The sequence below is a fragment of the Nannospalax galili genome, unplaced genomic scaffold (assembly GCF_000622305.1).
Source record: "Nannospalax galili isolate Female #2095 unplaced genomic scaffold, S.galili_v1.0 scaffold321, whole genome shotgun sequence".
In the NCBI taxonomy this organism is placed as follows: Eukaryota; Metazoa; Chordata; class Mammalia; order Rodentia; family Spalacidae; genus Nannospalax; species Nannospalax galili.
The window spans coordinates 569,199-588,585 of NW_008345972.1; the positions used below are offsets into that span (position 1 = coordinate 569,199).

Sequence of the window (19,387 nt, forward strand, 5' to 3'; positions counted from 1 at the left end):
GAACCTGGAGTGGCTGGAGGGCTCTGGCCTAGAAATGGACACTTCTATGCTGTTGGGACTTGGTAAAGGCTTTTGAATTTGGTTTCTAAAATTCATTGCTAATATATAGAAATAATGTGTCGGTATGTTGATTTTGTGTCCTTCGAACTTTGCCAAACTCTCTTGTTCTTAAAGGTTTTTTTGTACGTTTCAGATTTTCCTACATAGGGCAACAAGATAATTTTACATCTTTCCCAACCTGTTGCCTTTTATTTCCTTCTCTTGCCTCATTGTCCTCTTTAGAATCTCATTGTTAAAAGAGGTGATTAAGGACATTTCAGCCTTCTTGCAGATCTTAAAAGGAAGCATTAGCTCTTCATGATTAAGGATGTTTGTTGTAGGATTTGCATAGATACATTTGATCTACTGAGGAAGTCTCTTCCTACTTGACTTTTTTCAAATACCGAAAGAGTTGGTAGATGTTGTCATTTCTGCATTGATTTAAAAGACCAATTGGTTCCCTTTTTAGCTTTTTTTTTTTTTAATTTATCGGGTTTGCTTTTTTTGAGACCGGGTCTAGCCTCTAACATCTCCCTACCTCAGCCTCCAGAGTTCTGGTATTTAAGTTTAGTGACTGATTTTGAATGTTAAAAACTCATGCATTCCTGGGATAAACCCATTCATGGTGCAGTAGATTGTGGATTGCATAAGACAACTCATGGGTTATTTGGAAGTGTATTATTTAGTTTGCAAATATTTGGGGACTTCCCAGAGATTTCTTTGTTTATGTTTCCAAATTTGATCCCACTGTGGCCAAGGGACATGTTTTTGGTCGGACTTGAGTTCATTTTGATTTGTTCAGGCTTGTTCTATACCTCATAGAATGACTAGACACTCCACATACTCTTGAAAGAACATGTGTTCTGTTGCTACTGAGTCAAATGTTTTGAGTCTGTTAGGTCAAATTGTTTGATAATATCAGACAACTCTTTTGTATCCTTGCTTATTTTCTGGCCAGCTCTGCAGATTGCCAAGAAAGGTTGCATAATAAAAAGCCACAGATAAGGTGGCTTAACAGAAATGCATCTGCTAACAGTGCTGAGGCAGGACACAGAAGTTATGGCACGGTTGGGCATGGTTGCTTTCTTCTAAGGCCTCTCTCCTTCATTTGTACACAGCCATCTTCTGACCTGGTCCTTACATAGTTGGTCCTCTGTGGACACCAGTTCCTGATGTGGCTTCTTAAAAGCAGTGATGATAGCTTGTATTGTTTGGGGGAACCTCTGGGGCATTCCTGACCAATGACTTACAGGGAGGTATCCTGTGACTAGCATTGGGATTTTGTTTTCAAGGCTTATTTTTATTTATGTATATGCCACATGTGTGCGGTGCCTGTAGAGACCAGAAAAGGGCGTCAGATTCCCTGGAGCTGGAGTTACAGGCAATTGGTTTACAAGCCACCCGATTTCGGTGCTGGGAACTGAACTTGGGTCTTCTGGAAAAGCAGTAGGTGCTCTTAAACCCTGATAGATTTAATAGCCTGTGGCTTCAGGGAGCAGTGTTACCAACCCATGCGGGGAGCTTCCTTTTAAATGCTTTAATATATGTAATTATCTTACAAAATAGTAGGTTTCCATATGGCTTTTTCATTCTTCCTAGTTTTCGCTAACCCTCCCCTTCTCCTCTCTCCCATCCCTGCTGAAACTTTTCCATCTCCAGTACTCCTATCCGTTTTCACGTCACATGTGTTCTACTATCTCCCCTCTTAAAGACCACCCCCCCCCGCCGCCCCCCGGGCCTCTTTCTAATGTCCTGGCTTCTAAAGCATACAAATCTAAAAATTTGAAACTAGGATCTACATATAAGAGAGAACAGGCAGCATAACTCAGTACAATACCATTCCATCCATTTTCCTGCAAATTGTATTTTTCTTTATAGCTGAACAAAATTCCTTTGAGTACTAGCTTGTGATTATCCATCCATCAGTTTGTTGATGAACATTTAGGCTGATTCCATTTCATAGCTATTATATCACATTACTTTTTATTTAAATTATTAGTAATATTTTGATGTTCTTTAAATAGTAAGAAAAAATATTGCATATTACCCATGTATTTGCCATTTTACTGTTCTTTGTTCTTTTATGTAATCATATTTTATTTTCCTGTTCCCTTTTCCTAAGAACTGTCTTTAACATGTCTGTGGAACATGCTAGCAGCTAGTGAGGAATTCTTGGCTTTCAGCTTTTGAGTAAATATCTTAACACATTTCTGATTTTCTTTCGTTTTGGAAATGTTTTGACTTTAGAATTCTAGACTGATTGGATTTCTTCAGTATTTTATATTGTTTCACTAATGTCTCATGTTTTAAAATTTATTAATTTTTAAAGGATTTATTTTTATTATTTTTTTAAAAAGTGTATTTGTATGTGTGTCTGTGTGTATATGCACATGAATGCAGGTACCCACAGAGGAAAACAGAGACCAGAGGGTTTGAAATAAGCCTGAAGCTGGGGTTGCAGGTCGTTGTCAGCTGCCACATTTAGGTGCTGGGAATCAAACTCAAGTTCTCTGCAAGAGTAGTACATAGTACATACTTTTGCCACAAGTCTTACCTCCAGCCTCAAAAATTTTTTTTAAAAAACTTCAGTTACCATCATCATTCATCCCTTGTATGTGATGTGTCTTTTTCTTCCCTTTGGTGGTTTTAAGATTTTTCTGTTTATTACTAGGATTGAGTAGTTTATTTTCAGGTAGTTGGTATAGTTGTTTCTTGGATCTATGTCTTGTATTTTGGAAAGATTTGGTTATTATTTCTCCCCACTTCTTCTGTTCTTCCTCTCCTTTAGGACTCTGAGTGAATGTGTATTTGTTCTGAGGATCCTCCATAGTTCCTGGTGCTCATTTGTTTATTCATTCAAGTTGTCTTACTTTTTTGTATGCTTTGAGTTGGAAGTTTTCCACTGTGATGTTTTTCAAGTCACTAGTTTCTCTTTTTCTTAGTAATTGGGCAATAATCACGTCCAGCATATTTTTCACCTCTGAATTTCATGTTTTCTTTTGTGGATGTTTGATTTGGATTGCTTTGCGTTTTTTCGGTCTCATTTTGAGCAGATCTGATCCAGTTGTAGTGATACCCTCATACTCCTGTCTGCTAATTCCAGTTTCTATTGACTTTTCTTTTTCAATATATTGTCTTTCTTGTCTCTTTGAATGCTTGATGACTTTTGATTGGCTACCAGCCACTATGAATTTTTACCATTTTTGAATGCTAAAAAATTTTGTGATCCTTGTAGTACTCTGGTGTGCTTTTTTTTCTGGAATGTAATTATGTTACTGGGCAATAATAAAATCCTTTTGGGCACTGCATTTTAGATAGCATGTGTGGGTCAAGACAGCTGTTCAACGTAGAGCTGATTTTTCTCCATGAGTAAGATAAGATTGTTCTGGATCTCCTATGAAATACTGTGAAGTTGCATTTCCTGATCCGCAGGCACTGTTCCCAGCTCTGTGTGAGGCTGCTGGAGGGCGCAGGGTGTGTGTGACTCTCCGCATCCTTGATCCACATGTTGGTCTGGGGTTTTCTTTAGTATTTTGTTCTATGACTCTGTGTGGGACACTCTCATCACTTTCCTTACCAGGGGTTGCACACTGGGCTCAGCTCAGATCTTTTCTGCAGTCAGCAAAGTCTCTCAAGACAGCAGTTGGTGGTGGGAAGGGGTAAGACATGAGGTTGACCTTAAGTTTTTCTTCCTTCTGAAATTAATAGTCAATCTAAGAAATACATTGTCAGGTCTTTTTGTCATCATGCCAGATCGTAGAGTGTGTTTCCATCAGCTATGGTAGCTGAACATCACTAAGTGACAGGGCTTTTTCAGCTCCATTTTTGTTTTGAGACCACCTTGATATTGCTGACCAAAGCCTCCTTATAGCTAACCTTCAGTTCCTGCTACAGTGCTTTAAAAGCAGTGATTTGGTATATTTTGTGTGTGAGGATAAATTTAGTTCCTGGTAAAGCATCTTCTGCATCAGCAGCGGGAAGATCTTGCAGATTTAAACTAAGTCAATAAAAATGCTGTCATGGTGTTTCATGCTGCCTGAGCTCATCTTTAAAGCCACGCGATAACATCTTTGTAGGATTCTCGTCATCTTATTCCTATCTATATTGTAACCTTTCCCATAGGTCCCTAGATAGTACAGTGTAAAATTCTGAGACTTACTGACTTTAATTTTGTGTCTTCATATAACTGCCATTTAGAATATGAGGCAGGACTTTGTTCTCCAGTGTTCCTTCCTGGTTCTCTCACACACCCCTCACCATGAGTTCTATGACTGTTGTTACTGCTGTTACATATTGAACGTCATAGAAATTGGACACTCTGGTATTCTCCTGTCTTTAAGTCAGTATATTTTGGGGGAGGGGTCTGAGACAGGTCTCCCTGCAGCCACAGCTGGCCCAGATTGGGCTGGCCTGGATCTCATAGAGTTCCGCCTGCCTCTACTTCTGGAGTGCTGGGATTAAAGGTGTTCTCTATCATGTCTGGCCAGCATGTAATTTTTTTCATCTATATTGTTACCTGCGTGATAGTACATACTTGTGTGTTTCTGAACACCATTCTGTATTACCAGCGCTTTTGAAAACTCCATTTTCCTTATGCTAGATATTCACATTATTTCTTGTTTTGGACACTTTTTTATTGTTAGGAGAAATGGTTTATTGTGTATATTGCAAGAGCGCTGGGGGCTGTGAAAAACTACTGCTGGGCCTGTGGTGCGTGCCTTTAATTCCAGCACTCAGGAGGCAGAGACAGGCAGATCTCACAGGCCAGCCTGGTCTACATAGTAAGTTCCAGACCAGCTATGGCTTCAGGGAGACCCTGTCTCAAAAAGACAAAACAAAACAAACAAAACAAAAAAGCTAGAGTGCTGTTTGCAGTCTAGTTCACTTTTAAGTTAGATTGCTATGACCTTTTCTGTTCAAGCCTTTTGTAGACATAGTAATTTTTTAAGTGTACATCAGAATGGCATGGATGGACCATAGCAGAAATGTATTTTACAGTTTATAGGAAATTGTCAAATTATTTTCCAAAGTAGCTGTAGCATTGCTTCATGTTCTCAGTAAATTTCAGCCATCCAGGTGAATGAGCAATGGCTCTGATATATGTGTATTGACTAGTGTCCATGTGGCCATTAGTTACCGACTACACTGTTGTTTATCAGCAAATAGGTATAAGGATGGTATTTGATTTGCAAAGCAAAATGAATTCTTATAAGATTATCAGGTACAGGCTTTGAGCCCAGACCCTGCAAACACTGTGAACTTGGTGCATGAGAGTTTATTTCCTCCTGATCCTAAACCTTGTCATCTTGGTGAAGGACAAAGCACATGCATGTCCCAGGCTCATTGTAGGGCTGTCTTCTACCGAAGAGGGAATCTGAGAGATGGGGGAACTTAGTGGTCATGTTGGAGCACCTTTGAGGGGGACCCAGTCAGCTTCTTTGTAACTCTGTCCTGCTCTTTGCTAATCATTTATTCCAGAGGAAGAAGCTGTGAGATGCTGGAAAGGTGTGGGGGTTATTTTCTTATTGTAGTGGGTAGGTAGTGGGTTACTGTCTGGGTTCAAAGCACTTCATGGAATGTGCAGGCTGAGAGAGAGGATGAGCTGGCTTCTGGACTCCGGGATCCAGAATGCCGACTGGCTCTCCTTGGGTCTCCTTTGCTTGGTAAAGCTCTTCTTTCAGCTCTTCACCAAGCTTACTAGATTTATTATCTCCTGAGATGGAAAAGAAAAAAGAAGCCGGCTATGAGTTGAGGCGCTGACAGTTTCTTCCTTTATTCTTTCAGCCAGAAGAATTTACCACGTGTCTGCACAGCTTTAAGAAAAAGGGCTTTAAAAAACCTAAAGTCTGCAGTGTGTGCAGACAGATCATTGATGGTCAAGGGATTGTGTGTCGAGGTAAGTCCGTGCTCTGCTCCTCTCTGCCTATTAGACCCAAGCAAAACAAACAGCAGAATGAAGAAAGCCATTCATTGGGAAGTTTCCAAAAGTTAAGTCATGGAATTTCCCTTTTGAGTCTATGTTCACCCCCCACCCCACCCCCAACCTGGGGTAGACAGGGCCCTACCATATTTACACAGATAGTGCTCCTAAGGAAAATTTCCAGAAGAAGCAGAGCTGTTCCTATGTAAGAGACAGCCATTGGTAATTTGTGACTTAGGCCCTGGGCTTTTCCGTAGGCATAATTCACTTTATTCAGCTTCACTTTCAGATGAAGTGTTTCTACAGTTAAGGGCTATTGTTTGCTGGCCCTTTCTGCCTGTTAGTTAAAACATTGATCTTGTTTCTAAACAAAGCCACCAGCTAGGCTACTTGATGCTTAAACACTGTGTAATTAGTGCAACCTTTAAATTCCTTTCTACCACATATTGATAAATCTATGTAATGGTTGTGTGGCTGGGTGGGCTGGTCTAGCACATATCCCAGGAAGCCCTTGGAGACTGGGTCTTTGGAGACTGCTCTTTAGTGTGCAGTTAATTGTGGGATTTAGGATTTCCTTCATGGAGTTGGTATTCTCGTTCTACCGCATCCCTTTTCAATAGGCTGGTCTTGACTGCTCACATTCCCTCCTTGCCTTCCAGAGTGCTGAGATTATTGGTGTTCATTACCACATCCAATTTTTTTTTTTTTTTTTTTTTTTTTGTGGAAAATTGACAAGTCTTTCCAGGGTCTCTGGTGTTTTACCAAGCTTTACCAGGCAAACCTCCTTGGCTCCATTCTCCTTCTGAAGCTTTAGAGCAGAGAGGAGACGCATCATAGTGAGTGGGTAGTGGGCTGAGGGTGTGATCCTCTGGGGCTCTAAAGCCTTTTTGTGGCATCTGTTCAGAGTTGAAGGGCATCTGCCTGGGCTGTAGTGCCTGTTTGATGCCCTTTGTCATGCAGTGCTAAAACACTTACTATAGTAGTGCTGCCCCTGTGATTCCCACTCCAGGCCTGCTGTGTCCCATCTTTACCTGAGCCCAGGTGTTCCTCCCACCCCAGGCCTGCTGAGCCTCTACTTCTCTACCTAATCCCATCCCTCCCATCCCCTGTAGATGTAGAGTTCTAGGGTGCCCTCCACCTTCTGATGATACCACCTATGGCCACTGTGGCTCTAGACCAGGACATGTCCCAGGGATTGAGAAGATGTCACTGATGCTGACGTATACTGGGCATTTTCAGGTGGGGCCTCCCTGTGGTGGACTGCTACGCAGAGCAGTGGGTATAGTACAGCTTCAGGAGCATGCTGGGTATGCTGTGAGGAGCAGCCTACCCATCTCCCCACTTCCCAGCCCCCTGGCCTAAAGGAAATGAGAAAGGAGCTGAGAGTAGGTAAGTGGTGGCCGTGAGGAAAACAGGAAGCTCTTGTTGACTACTCACTCTGGTGAGCTTGTGGGAGAGCAACCTGACCTGTCCTTTGTGACTTTGCGGTCTCTGTGGGTACACTTCTGGGGCTGTATCCAACCAGGAGCCAGAGGTGAGTTGGTTCAGGAATTCATTCTGCCTTTGGGTAGAGAACAGGGTGTAGGGTCTACCCCAAGTCTCGTTTGACATTGAGTGCTTCCAGACTCTCTGGCCTGTTTGCACACAGTGCTCCCCTGCAAGGTAACGTGGTACCCACAAGAGCTGTGTTGTGGCCCTGGGCCTTTCTTTTACACATTGTGTCCCATGCAGGAAGGTCATGTCAGCCCTGGTGTGGTGGCCCTTTCTGTTTGCAGAACAGAGATGGCATCCTCAGTGTGCTGTTTACCTCACCAAGTTTGTTCCACGGTGTCTGTGAGTGAAGACAACAGTTTCTCTGCCTGTCGTCTGTGGTTGGTAGGTTCTTGCACCTGCAGGAACGTAATGTGTTGAGAGCCATCAAGTCTCTGTATTATGAACCCCATTCATGGAAACACTTCTGTTTTAAGAATTGGATCTTGATGCCAGTCAAAGGGCCCAGTGGGTATAAGTGCTTGCTATGCAAGCTTGAGGATCTGGACTTGATCCTTGGAGCCCATGTAAAGGTGGAAGGAGTGAACTGACCCTGCAGAATTGTCTTCTGACCTCTACACATGTGCTGTGGCATACATGTGCCCCCATACAACATGCATACACAATAATAGTACATTTAAAAAAGAATTGGATTCCAAATGTGAGTCTCAAGTCTGAACATAAGGAAATGGCGTGTCAAGGTAGGGCTGAGTGTTGAGGTTAAATGGGCTGAGGTTCCCACCTACGTGATACCTGGAACCAGCTTTGGCTTGTTATATGTGATGTGTAATGCTTGGGGAGGCCAGAAGAGGGCATCAGATTCCCCTGGAATTGGAGTTACTGATGGTTGTTAGCTACCCTGTAGGTGCTGGGAACCGAACCCTGGTCCTCTGCAAGAGTAGCTAGTGCTCTTAACTGCTGAGCCATCTCTCCAGGCCCTTGGTGATGTTTTTAATAAATGGTATATGAAATGTTAAGAGGGACTTCAGAGGGCATGTCAGGATGGTATGTGGTTGTGTGTATCTGAGTGTATGTACTTGTGTATGTTCGCACTTGAGTATGTGAAGGCATGAAGGTGTGATTGCATGTGTACAAATATGAATGTGGGTACTGCCTATATAGTTGTATTTGTATGAATGTGTGTGCACATAGGGATGGTTGCAGGTGTGAAATGCATGTGTGCATGATTGTGTGTTCTTGCATGTGGATGTGTCCATGCCTCTGACTGCACACGTGTGAATTTGCTTGTGCATGTGGAAGGTTCACATGAGTGCATCTCTCGAGCTCAAGGCTCTACTCTACGATGTTTGTTTTCTTATCTGGAGAGAAAACAGAGAGAGACAGAGCATGCATGGGAGGTACTTGAGAGAGAAAAGGGGTTCGAGGTGGTACTTTATATGGAGGAGGTAGTCAGCAGACTCATCTGTCATTCAGTTGTGAAGAAAGGTTTAGTAAGATGACAGATGCCTTGTAGACACATTCAGACATTCATTAGAGTGAAGGCCAACATGATGGCCTGGTGGCCTGGGGGGGATTAGCGTTGTCTCACTTTCTGTCACAACTCTTCAGAGTTTTGATTTGCTGTAAGGCAGTGAGCCCCCCAGGGACCCTCCAAGTGCTGTGTTGCCTGAGGAGTACCTCACCCTCTACCCTCTACTGTGGGACAGACCACAAAGTAGTGTCTATGAACTAGAAGGGATGCTCCTCATACATGCTTTGGTCTGGGGCCAGAACTCTGAGAAATAGATTTGCTTCTGTAGCTAAGCTCCTCAGCTGTGGTAATTTTTTTATAGCAGTCCAAATAGACTGAGACATCACATTTATGCACATAAGTATAGTAATTCTATTATTATACAATTGCTATTTTGTAAATGCCCAGGAGTCTTTTAGATGCGATCGTTCTCATGACCTTTTTCTGATTCAGTTACTGTGGGTACTACCTACCATGAAGATTTATACTTCCTCTCAAATGCCACCCTCTGTTTGAGAACACTGTGGTATGTCAACAGGAAATGCCCTGGTGTTGTGGGTTGCATGTCTGAACCCAGCATCCTTTATCAGAGCTTTCAGACAAGGGGCGTCCTAGAAGTTCCACAGAGGCCGTGATGCCAGCCGGGTGGGTCTGGGAAGCATAGGAGACTGACTGCTGTGATAAGGGCTGCGACTCAGAAGCAGGCAGGCCCGAAACGCATTAGGGAGATGCTGTGGGCCCTCACTGTATGGGCATGGGAGGAGCATCACAGTGCCAGAGACGGTGGACTTTCAAAGGGTGCCAGGGCCCAGGGCTTTCTGCTGACCTAATGTAAACCAGCAACACTTGTCTCTAAGAAAGTAAGGGATCCAGCATCACTGTGCTACCACATCTGTGTCTGTTGATTGATACCTGGGACATGGAGCTGTCACTTCTAGAAGGCAGTGCGACCAGACTTCATGACTAGGACAGCTCCATCCAAGCTCAGGTTCCCTGCCCTGTGCTTGCTGCCCCCTTCCTGAACCTAGCCCCCATCTTCACCACCCAGGCTGCAGACGTGCCACCCTCCCTCCTAAGCCTCGCTGTGTTGACCACTGGCTGTCCAGGCTGGACTGCCTTTGAGACCTGCCTCTCCATCTGCTACCCACTGTCTTCAGTTTGTGCTGAGGGACCCGCTCTGGGAGGCCATAAAGCCACAGCAGGAAGACTGCACCTTTGGAGGCTGTGCCTCCCACATGGACCCACCTGCTCCCTTAGACACTCTGAGCTGCCCTGTCACAGGACTCAGTCTTGGCCTTTTGTTGGAATCACCTCCTGGTTAGCTCCCCTCATCCTCTGGATTTTAGCACAAGCCTCTGTTTCTCAGAAGGTGCCTTGCTACCCTCGGGGAGTCCCTAAACACCTGAATAGTCAGTGGGTAGCTGTGGGGGATGTTATTTGGTCTCTGCCCAAGCAGGAAGCCTGGGAGGTTGAGGGGCTGGTCTTCTTTGTGGTAGAGGTGCCCTGGTGCTGAGCATGGCCCTGGCACAGAGCAGGCATGATGCTTTGGAGTGTCGTGCTCACTTGTAGCACTTGGGTTGAATGAGCTTATGCTCCTGTATTACGGTACTTGTGACTGCTGTGGTTTGAGTAGGGATTGTCCTCTCCATTGTGAGGTAGTAGGAGGGTGGAAGTACTGTGGTATTGAGAAGTGGGGCCTCTGGAAGGCTTTTAGGATCAGCAGAGTCATCAGTGTGGAACTCCATGATTTAATATGCACACATGTACACATAGAGGCATGCGAGCTCATGCTTGTGTCTGCTTTCTGTGTCTTAACCACACAGTGTCCTGTGCTGTCTTGAAATGCTGTTGTTAAGATGGCTGTCACCAGATGTGGCCTTTCTTTGGAGGAGAACTGTGAGCTAAAATAAATTTCTTCAAACATACACAGTCTGTGGGTTTCATTATTAGGCACACAAAATAGACTCAAGTAATTGGAATGACCCTGAAGGACTCCATGTCTGGTGAGCAGGAGCCCTGTGCAGGAATGCACTGGGGTGCCTATGGCACGGGGCCAGGGGGGGTGGTGGGGTGGTGGTAGGATGGTAACTCCGCCATAATTCCTCAGGAGCTGGTAGGCCATGTGAGCCAAGCTTGTCAAGAATGCACTCTGTTTGGCTATCCCTCAGCCTGTCTCTTGCCCAGGCTGAGGGCTCCTCAATGATCTCATGGATGTCCCAAGTCTTAGGAAAAGGGCTGAGAGGGTTTAGAGCCCATCAGTCATGTGGGGACAGCAAGCTGCTTAAGTCTACATGAAGTTGGCAGATAAGTGCCTGGCTCATCTTTCCACTCTTTTTCTTGACAATCCATGTGAAACAGCTAAGATATTATTTTCAAACTTCTGAGCAGTTAGACTCCCTCCCCAACGCCAGCTGGATCTGTTGCACAGTTGTTGGTGTTTTCCCCTGAAAAATGTTCCCCATGAGAACTCTGCTTGGCTCGACAACTCTTCCCCCGCTCCCATCATCTGTCTTGTCTCATCCTGAGAGGTGATGGCATGACAGAATTCTTCAGAAGAACAAGAAGGGAGAAGAGGCACCGGGGATGAAGCCCATGGACTAATTTCTGGCTCCGCTGTGGTACTTACCTGGCACAGAGCGGTCCTTCCTCCTCTCTGGAGTCTGTTCCCTGCACTTTTGTCTCCGTTCTTGATTTTGACTGAAATGCCCCGTTTTCTGTAAAGACGGCCTGGCTCCTCCCTGCTGTTTCTCAAAGGTCTGAGTACTTAGGCTTTGAGGTTTCTGTGGGCCAGGGACATCTAGGTCCTTTTAGTCAATTTTGCAGGCACATTTTGAGTTTTAAGTTTCTTGAGTAGCCGAGCTGATAAAATTAAGTTTTCATTTCGCAGCATGTAATCTGGGTGTTTTTTAGACTTCTGGGGTTGTTGATTTCTGCAGGGTTGCTCAGATGCTGCTGTTCTCTGGGTGCTCATGACTGTTGGGGCCACCACTGGGGACAGCTCAAGGGGAAGCTTCTGAGTGACCGTCTGCAGCCAGGGCAGGGCAATGCTGAGCTCACTGACCATCTGCATATCCAAGGCTCACTAAGGAAATATCCCAATAGCCGAGGCAAGGCAGTGCTGTGCTCACTAAGTGAGCATCCCTGCAGCCAGGGTAGGGTAGTGAGTGCAGGGCTGTTCAGGAACATGTGCAGCTTGGACCAGAAGTGAAGGTCCTGGGCCCTGTGGGACCAGCTAGGCTTTCCCTGACTGGACAGAGAAACAGTTTAAAGATTTTACTTGGTTCATGATTTCAAAGGTTTCCTTGTATGGCCAGCTGGCCCTCTTGTTACTGGGCTATGGCAAGTAGAGCTTCCTGGTGGAAGAGTGTGATGGTATAACCTGGGTTACTTCATGGCAGCCAGGAAGTTGAGAGGGAAGGAGCAAGGTGTAGGGGATAGCATACATCTTTCCAGGACATACCCCAAGAGACCTACTTTTTCTAGCTAGGCCCTACTTCCCATCACCTCTCTGTCATGCCATCATGTTAAGGGAGTCAGCCGTTGACTGGCTCAGAGCCTTCAGAATCCAGTCACTTCTTCCCAGCAGACCATCAGCTGCCTACCAAGTCTCCAATGCATGTTCCTTTTGGGGGACATTTCAGATTCAAACTGTAGCACTTCCCATCCCCTGCTGGCTTCCTGTGGCCAGCCTGTGTCAGGAGTTGCTGTTCTCCATGTTGGACACCTGCCTGCTGTTTGATACCTGCCACCAGGATTCTGGGTCAAAAGAGATAAAGGAACCCTAGATGGCCCCAAGGACAGTGGGGATTGTATCCTTTGGGAAGGCACCACCTGGCTCTACCTTAGACATTTGGAGTTTATGTGACAAGCAGTGTCTGTAAGTCAGGCTAGATGTTCATGTGTAGAGGGTGATGGGGGCTTAACTTCTTCATATATTTGAAGTAGATATGAGCCAATGGGATTTATTTTTGGTCAGACTTGTAGGGTTTTAAAAATATTTTATTTATTATTTTTATTTTATGTATATGAGTGTAGTGCCCTCATGTATGTAAGTGCACCTGTGTCCTGCAATGCCTAAGGAGGTCAGAAGAGGGTATCCTGGAACTGAAGCCACAGACAGTTGTTAGCTGCTATGTGGTGGGTGCTGGGAATTGAGCTCGGGACCTCTACAAGAGTAATCAGTGCTCTTAAACTCCGGGCCATCTCTCCAGACTTTAGGTTTTTTGAGAAGATGGCAAGTTCTGTGTGCCATTCTGTGTGCCATTTTGTGGTATTTCTGAAAGTGGAGACCTTTTTATGTCTGAAATAGATACAGGAAAATTTTCCTTTGTACTCAGACCTTGTGGGATGGGCATACATTGAACAGGAACCCATGGACCCAGAGATGGAAGTTGGTACCAGGAGGCAGAGCTGTAGGCAGTGGACCCCTGTGGCCACACTGGTGCTGAGCCTCCAGAGCCAGGTAGATGCCAGTTCACATTCTGACTCCATGCCAGGTGCTCTGTACCTCAGTATCCCCATATAAAACAGGAGGAACTGCCAGGAAACTATTCCTTGAGTGTCAGCCCTTAGAACCTGATGCTACAGTAAGGCTCCTTTGGGTCTGTCAGTGACTTTTTGAGGAGAGAATCCATACATGGAAAGAATCAAAGGGAATAAAAACAGTAGCATTGGAGTGGGAGGCATCTTTTCTTGAAGGATAGCTCAGTGATTTTGGGGAGGTCTGGCATGAGGTGATAGTGGTAACTCAGGGAAGAGAATGAGAACAGTGAATAGATTCTATTCTAAGGACAGCTACTGTTGGCAGGGTGCAGGGGAATAGGGTGGCCATCTCATACATGCTGTGTGGAGGAGAGGGGCACAGACAGGGCTCATGGGTAGCAGCTGAAATAGGAGTCTTGTGAGAGCCTCAACTCCCATCCCTGGCTACATATCCCCTGTGGCATGGTTGGGGAGATTTCCCTCTCCTTTGGGAGGGTACCTCTCTGGGGAAATGAAGAGTCGAGGGTGCTAAGACCTACTACAAAGGCTGTTGTGGACAGAGGCTTATGAATAGTGACCATATTGGCCAACTGATAGATTTTGGTTAATGTACCCAATAGATCTTGTCCTATGGGCTTTTTTCTGATGCAAGCCTACGTGGGGCTGTGTGAAAAAAGATTGACTCTAGGATCTTCTCCTTTCCCCATACCCTATGTAGAAACCATCATGAGATAATAGACACTTCTTAGTGTTTGGTTTCTACTTTTTACAAAAGATTTATTTTTATTCGTGTGTGTGTGTGTGTGTGTGTGTGTGTGTGTGTGTGTGTGTGTGCGTGGTGTGTGTGCCAATGAATGCAGGTGCCCATAGAGACCAGACAAGGATTTCAGATCTCCTGGAGCTGGAGTTAGAGGTGGTTGTGAGCCACCTGATATGGGTGCTGGGAACTAAACTCAAATCCTCTGGAAGCACTCTTAACTGCTGAGCCATCTATCTAGCCCTCTACTTTTAATTTATACATGTCATATACACTTGCATGCTTGTCTGTATGTGCACACCACCCAGAGATAACATTTATGCCCTTTACGCAGAGCATACAGTAATTCTTCGTAAAGGGTAGGAGGTTTTAGCAGAACTGACCTTCCTTCAGCTCCTTTCTGGAACAGAGCTTGTGGAAGTGGTGTGGACTGTGGACACAGCCTGCTGGGTTCCCAGAACACAGAAGTGCTGGTAAGACGAGAAGCAGAGAGCACTCATTTATAACTTGGTAAATATGTGTAGTGTTGTATAAAAGCTTCTGACAACCTTGTCAGCCTGCAGCCTGGATTCCCAAGACTTAGGGAGGCATTTTGAAGAATAGTACTTCCAGGACAACGCAGAACAATGCTGGGCCTTTGGGGCCAGATGGAGCTGGATTCTTAAGCCAGGCTTTGCCAAGCGCCCTGTGACTAGGGGGTTTAAGTGTGCTGTGATGATGCTTTGCTGTGGAGCCCAGGGTGCAGGCAGACAGGATTTAAAGCCATTGAACCCAGGAACAAGATCAGGCTCCTCAAAGAAAGCATTCTGAGTGCAGCCTGCAGCGCCGAAGGGCATTAAATCTTGCACTTGAGACTTCTGAGCTTTCCACATTTGCAGTTGGTGGGATGAAAAGTGTCATTTCCTTTGAAGTTTGGTTCCACCTATCTAGTTAGTATGAAAAGTCAGTGTCCATCACATTTCTTTTTATTGAGGAAAATAGACTTTTAAATCCCTTGCTTGTTTTAAAATTAGATAACATTTTTCTTCTTGATATCTAAGACTTTACTACGTTAGGAATATATCTTTAAAAATATTCTATCAACGGACTGGAGAAATGGCTCAGTAGTTAAGAGCACTGGCTACTCTTCCAGATGATCTGGGTTTGATTACTAGCACCCACATGGCTGCTAACAACTATTCCATAACTTCAGTTCCAGGGAATATGATGCACTCGTCTGACCTCTGTGGGCATGACGTAGGTGTACGTACACATTAGAAGTAATACACTCAGACACATAAAAATGATAATTTAAAAAAAATTATTTTTTGAGAATTTCATACAGGGATATAAACGTAAAAGGTGTTTTGATCAAATCCATGCCCACTCACTCCCCTCCAACTGCTCCCATATCTCCCCATCACTTTGATAAAATTTTTTAAAAAATATTTTATTATTTTTTATGTGCATGTGTGTATTACCTACATGTAGGTAAGTACACCCGTGTTGTGCAATGCCTGCAGAGGACAGAAGAGGCCGTCCGATCCCCTGGAACTGGAGTTATGGACAGTTGTTAGCTGCCATGTGGGTGCTGGGATTCAAACCTGGGTCTTCTGTAAGAACATTCGGTGTTCTTAACCACTGAGCCATCTCTCCAGCCCCGATAAAATAAAAAAAAGTTTTTAAAAAAATATTGTATCAGGCAAAATGTTTGCCAATTTCTGATGGTTTTGACCTCTAAAATACCATTTATTTTTTTTTAAATGTTATTTTATATTTATGTGCATGTGTGCTGGTCTTTGTATGCCACGTGTGTGTGGTACCTGTGGAGGTCTGAAGGGGCCATTAGCTCTCCTGGAGCTGGAGTTTTGGCAGTTGTGAGCCGTCCAGTGTGGGTGCTGTGAGCCGAACTCAGGTCCCCTGCAAGAGCAGTGCATGATCTTAACCACTGAGCCATCTCTTCAGCCCCACAAATTGCCATTTCTTGCCCTTCTCCCTTACATTGCAAACACTCATTCACTTGCCTTTTTCCTCTTCTTTTTCTCTTTGTGATATTTGAATCTTATAAAAGTTATAAAGTTTGGCTTTTCAGACTTACCTACCTTTTCATTTAATTTTGTGTTCTGCTTCCTTATTTTAGAATGTCTACCCTTTCTCAGTGTCACAAAGATGTTCTGTAACATCTAATACTCAGTTCTGCCTTGCCAGTTTCATAGTTGGCACATCTGGAATTCATGTCATTGATGATACTGGTTTTCATGCCTAGACAGTTTGCCCATTTTTGTTGTGTTCCGTCTTTGCTGTGACCAGTGATGTTTCTCCTGTGCCATCTTATGGGTGGATAAGCCCTTCATCCCCCTTCCAAAGTTTATTTAATATTATACACGGAGTTTTGTATCTTTTAATATTGACTACTGGAAGCACCTTCACATGCTAAATCTTCAGTGAGCATGTTTTTAAAATAGCTACCTAATATTTTACATATATATATGTATATATATGTATATACATTCTTACAGTCTAGGTAATTTTCTTTTCGTAGCAGAAAGGGGACTTTGCTACCACAGACCTATTTCTCATTATAGAAGGAGATGTAGTGTCAGAAGGCATCAGGTGGGTCCTCATTGAGTGGAGCCCTTAGCTCCTTGGGTCCTTGGACAGCAGCTCTTTACCCTGGGGCAGCTTCTGACAGATGTTTGCATTATTAATCTAGTGACTGTGGAACCCAGGCACAGAAGAGCCTTTGCCTTCCGGCTCACCATGTGTTTCAGTCAGGCTCACCTGAGATGTGTGCTGGCCTGGAACTCACTTAGGAGTGCCAACTGGCCTCAAACTTGTGATCCTCCTGCCTCAGTCTCCTGAGTGTTGGAATTATAAGGATGTCTGGCTTCTTGTGCTTCTATTTAAGGTTTGGAAAAAGGATTAAGAATGTGCCTTTTTCTGTGGTCACTGCAGGAGTCAGTGGGACAAGGTGTTTGAAGGCATGTGGTACTATGGCAGCCAGAGTCAAGGGGCATGGGGCTAGAGGGCCTGAAGCCCCCTTAGTCAGCATGGCATGGGTCTTCTCCTGGGTCAGGAGAAGGCAGTGCAAGGGCTGGTGGGCCCTGAGCAGCGTGTCTGGGCTCCCACTGTGCAACATGACGTTACCGGCTTCCTCTTCATGGGCTTTAGCTCCAAGGAGGAGGCCATTCCTTCTCGTGTACCTTTTGTAAGAGAGCAAGGTCTTTTTCCAGAAGCCCCTGGTCAAATTTACTTGCCTTTCCCTTGGTCAGAAGTGAATCTCTCCCCCATTCTAAGGACTTAATCAAAGAGCATCAGTGGGGTTGTCACCCGTACCTGGGCTGTCATTGCTGATGTGAGCCACATGGCCTTCACCATCACCCTGTGTCTCAGGCCACTTAGAAGACTCTGTAGATGTGACTGACTTTTATCCATTATTGTTTAACATGTTAGAGATGGAAACAGGTGATATGTAAAATGAACTCATTTAAAAGCAGTATTCTATGTTAATGTTAATATTTTTGATGAAAAGTGACTTTTCAAACATTCAAAAGAGTGAGAAGTGGGGCTTTGTGGCTCTTTGTTTAGTTGGAAGCCGGTGCTTCCTGCTTGCTTCTTCATTCATTTTTCTGCTTACTGTTTAAAGAATTGGAAGAAAAGGCATCCTCATGAGAGACATAGTTGGAAAGGATATGTTTGGACTAATATGTTTGGACTTTACACTAAAACTCAACTGATAGTTTCTTAAAGTTTGTTTCTCTGTGGACTCTAAAATGAAATCAATACAATTTCCTTACTGTTTTCTTATATCTCTTTGGCCAGTCTTGCCTGTTGAGCGGATCTTTAACCTAGAAAGTAGCATGGTATCCTGGTGTTTGGCAGTTCCTGGTCCTGTTAACCTACACCACTTCAGTGTGGAAGCAACTGTTTTAAAATTTCAAGGAAACCTCTAGGAGTTGTCGGCCAAGATCTTGGTTCTGGATATAGATCTTCTAAAAATCGAATTTCCACTTGAAATCTTAAGTTTTGGTATAACAGGCTTGCTCTGATTATTTTTGAGAAACAGGTGTGCATTCTATTCTGAATAATCATATTTTGTCTGCCAGGATTTCCTTCAACTAAAAATGATGTTCTATGAGGAAGCTGCTGGTTCGGCTGACGGCTTGCAGTGCTAGTCTTGCCGCGGCTATGCTAGTCCTGTTCTTGGGTGATCCTACTCCCGGGTGACCCTGTTCCCAGATGCCGAGACATGCTCCATGCAGACCCCTCTTTGCTCTTGCCGACTAGTGAAGAGGTGTTTACTGCAGTTTTTCATCAGGACATTCTTGAATGAAGCTGGCATTTTAACTGGCGCATCTGGTGGTGCAGAATAGAGTGGTGACTAGCACAGGTTGGTCTTGTTTATGAAATGCCTGCAGAGGTACCAAAGTTTCCCCGCTGTGTTAACGAGAAAGGGAAAGTCAAGATATTTTGACCTTATCAACCTATGAGGTCTTGGGGATCCCAGAGTTTTATGAAACCTCACTAAGGACCAGACCAAGCAGGACCTAACCCTTTGTCTGGGGTGACCTTTCTGTGACTCACACAGGCATGGAGTGAGGGGGAAGATAGACTAAATAAAATTCTGTGGGCAAAGAGGAAGTGAGAGTTAAGTTTTGAAGAGGCAGCAGACACTGGCTGGAATAGAAGGGGCTTCCTAAAAATCTCGATTGCAGAACAAGTACACAATAATTCTCCAAACATGCCATCTTTCTGGATAATTCTGTGTGGGTGTGGGGATGACAGAGGGGCCTGAGCCAGTTGGGAAACAGGGTTCTGGAAGGAGTCAGTGGACAGTAGATGTGAAGACACCGGACTGTTACCCAGGAGCACCCAGGAGGCCATTGGTATAAGGCCCCCTGGGGACACTGTAAAGTGTGAAGTCTATGGAAACTGAAAGAGCACCCCTGAGTCCCACGACCCTGGAGCTGGGGGGAGATCAGTGCCCAGGAGGGTTCCTGAGTTCCCAGCAGCTAGAAGGCAGGGAGTCCAGAGGAGTGGAGAGGAAGGAAGCTGATCTGTTAAGTCACATCTGCCACAACTCCGAACAGCTGATGGAAGCCTTGATAGATGCTACCATGTGAATCCTGTTTTACACACTTCACATGACCCAACTGTTTTACTGATCCTCTTGCTGACCATCTTTGATAGGAGGAAGCCAAGCCCAGAG

At 44.6% G+C, this 19,387-nt stretch overlaps 1 protein-coding gene across 5 annotated transcripts in view; it reads left to right on the forward strand.

The window, feature by feature from the left end:
* Window positions 1-19,387, forward strand: part of Tns3 (tensin 3) — a 257,511-nt gene that overhangs the window by 43,157 nt on the left and 194,967 nt on the right. For all 5 annotated transcript variants that reach the window (XM_008842184.2, XM_029567904.1, XM_029567903.1 and 2 more), the window contains exon 2: window positions 5,824-5,935. Coding sequence is in view for 3 of the 5 variants with exons in the window: in XM_029567903.1 (XP_029423763.1) it covers window positions 5,824-5,935 (112 nt within the window). In the remaining 2 variants the exon portion in view is untranslated. The remainder of the gene's footprint in view (window positions 1-5,823; window positions 5,936-19,387) is intronic.